General features: G+C 48.0%; 1 protein-coding gene across 3 annotated transcripts in view; it reads right to left on the reverse strand.

The window, feature by feature from the left end:
- Positions 1-6: 6 nt before the first annotated feature.
- Positions 7-1637, reverse strand: part of LOC116547338 (pleckstrin homology domain-containing family M member 1-like) — an 8034-nt gene continuing 6403 nt past the window's right edge. For all 3 annotated transcript variants that reach the window (XM_032273318.1, XM_032273319.1, XM_032273317.1), the window contains one exon: positions 7-1006. In XM_032273318.1, coding sequence (XP_032129209.1) covers positions 755-1006 — 252 coding nt within the window. In that variant the 3' untranslated portion in view covers positions 7-754. The remainder of the gene's footprint in view (positions 1007-1637) is intronic.

Raw genomic sequence — 1637 nt, forward strand, 5'->3', positions numbered from 1 at the left:
CTCAGTGAGTAAGCTCCGGGAGCTTCAGCTCAGTAAATGTTGACCAGATGACAAACTCAAGGAAAGACAGAGTGAGATAGGGGGACAACTAGAAAGCCACTGTTACCCAGGAAAGAAGAGGAACCGGAGATGGGGCAGTGGCAGTCGGTGTGGAAAGATCAGAGACTGACAAGGCTTCTTTGGGCTCAAGGTGGCATTTAGTGGTCCTTTGAGGCACAGTGCCAGCAACTTGCTCAAAAGCCCAGACAGAGGCCAGAGAGAAGTGTCTCAGGGTAAATATTCATATGCTCCTTCCTGATTCCAGTCTTTAATAAAAATAACCCCATACCTCCTTAAGAGATAAGATTTACAACTCAGATGTTCGAACAATCTAAGGCAGGGTCAGCAAACGTTTTCTGTAAAGGGCCAGATAGTAAATACTTTAGGCTTTGCAGGCCACAACCTCTGCTGTAACTACATAACTCTGCCCCAGTGTGGCAAAAACGCCGTTCCTGCTAAAGGCGACCAGTCCCAGGGCTCAAAGCAGCCACAGGCTCTTGCCTGAGTGCTGAGGGTCTCCAGATCTGCTGGCACACTGGCTGGGAAGCTTGGTCTAGAGATGAACCTTTCCAGAAGACACTTGCAACCCTACCTCACCCTATCTCTATGCTACAACACAGGGCATCTCTGTTGGCTTCCTGAATAGCTGGGGAGGAAAAGCCAAGTGTCCCATACTCTGCTGATCCTCCCCAAAGCAAAACTTCTCCCGCTAATCTCACTTGTGGGTGACAGCTTTCAGGAGGGGCCAGAAGACAGGCTGGGGCAGAGGCTTCTGGTGGGCACTTTTCTTCCTTTTTCCTCCAGCCTCAGCTCGGATGTGCTTGGCATGCAGGCCATGGATAAAAACAGCCTCCAGGGCGCTGCACATGGTATTGGCATCTCCGTCTTCACTAGTGACCACTGTGTCCAGGGACACATACTGCTTCTGCAAGGCCTTCACGGATCCCACCAGCTTCTTCTTGATGAGCTAGGAAACGCCAAACAGAACACAGGTCTTTAGCAGAAAATCCTATGGAGATTCCCTAGAGTGTAATTCTTTGCCTGTTGCCAAATACACGTGCAACCACATGCACACACATCTATAGGTAGGTCTGTAGCTTCCTTCTGCAAAATTAGCACATTGTTAGCAAAGAAAGACAAAGCATAGAGAAGAAAAGGAAAATCACACACACTGCCCAGAGATAATTATTGTTATTGTTGTTTTACATATCCTTCAGTGTAGACCCTTTTTGATTTTTAGACCAAACTTACGTGAACTTAGAGCCATATAATCTTGTGTTTAAATTTAGCCCCATCATAGCTGCAGCAATGGGAGCTTGGGTAAACCCATCTAGGACAAGGGTGGGGCTTCCCAGCTTTTTCACCTAAACAAGTTTCTGTAGACAATCCATAAGCTAAGAGGAAAACAAAAACAATAGCCCCCCAACCCACAGCAATAAAAACGTGAGGAGATCAGGAGCCTGGTTTACATTAAGATCCTAGGTTGGGTGTGGTGGCTCACGCCCGTAATCCCAGCACTTTGGGATGCTAGAGGCAGAACTGCTTGAGCCCAGGAGTTCAAGGCTGCAGTGAGCTGTGATCACACCACTGTACTCCAG

This window comes from Sapajus apella, unplaced genomic scaffold, assembly GCF_009761245.1.
Source record: "Sapajus apella isolate SASKATOON/1434 unplaced genomic scaffold, GSC_monkey_1.0 scaffold2731, whole genome shotgun sequence".
NCBI classification, from domain to species: domain Eukaryota; kingdom Metazoa; phylum Chordata; class Mammalia; order Primates; family Cebidae; genus Sapajus; species Sapajus apella.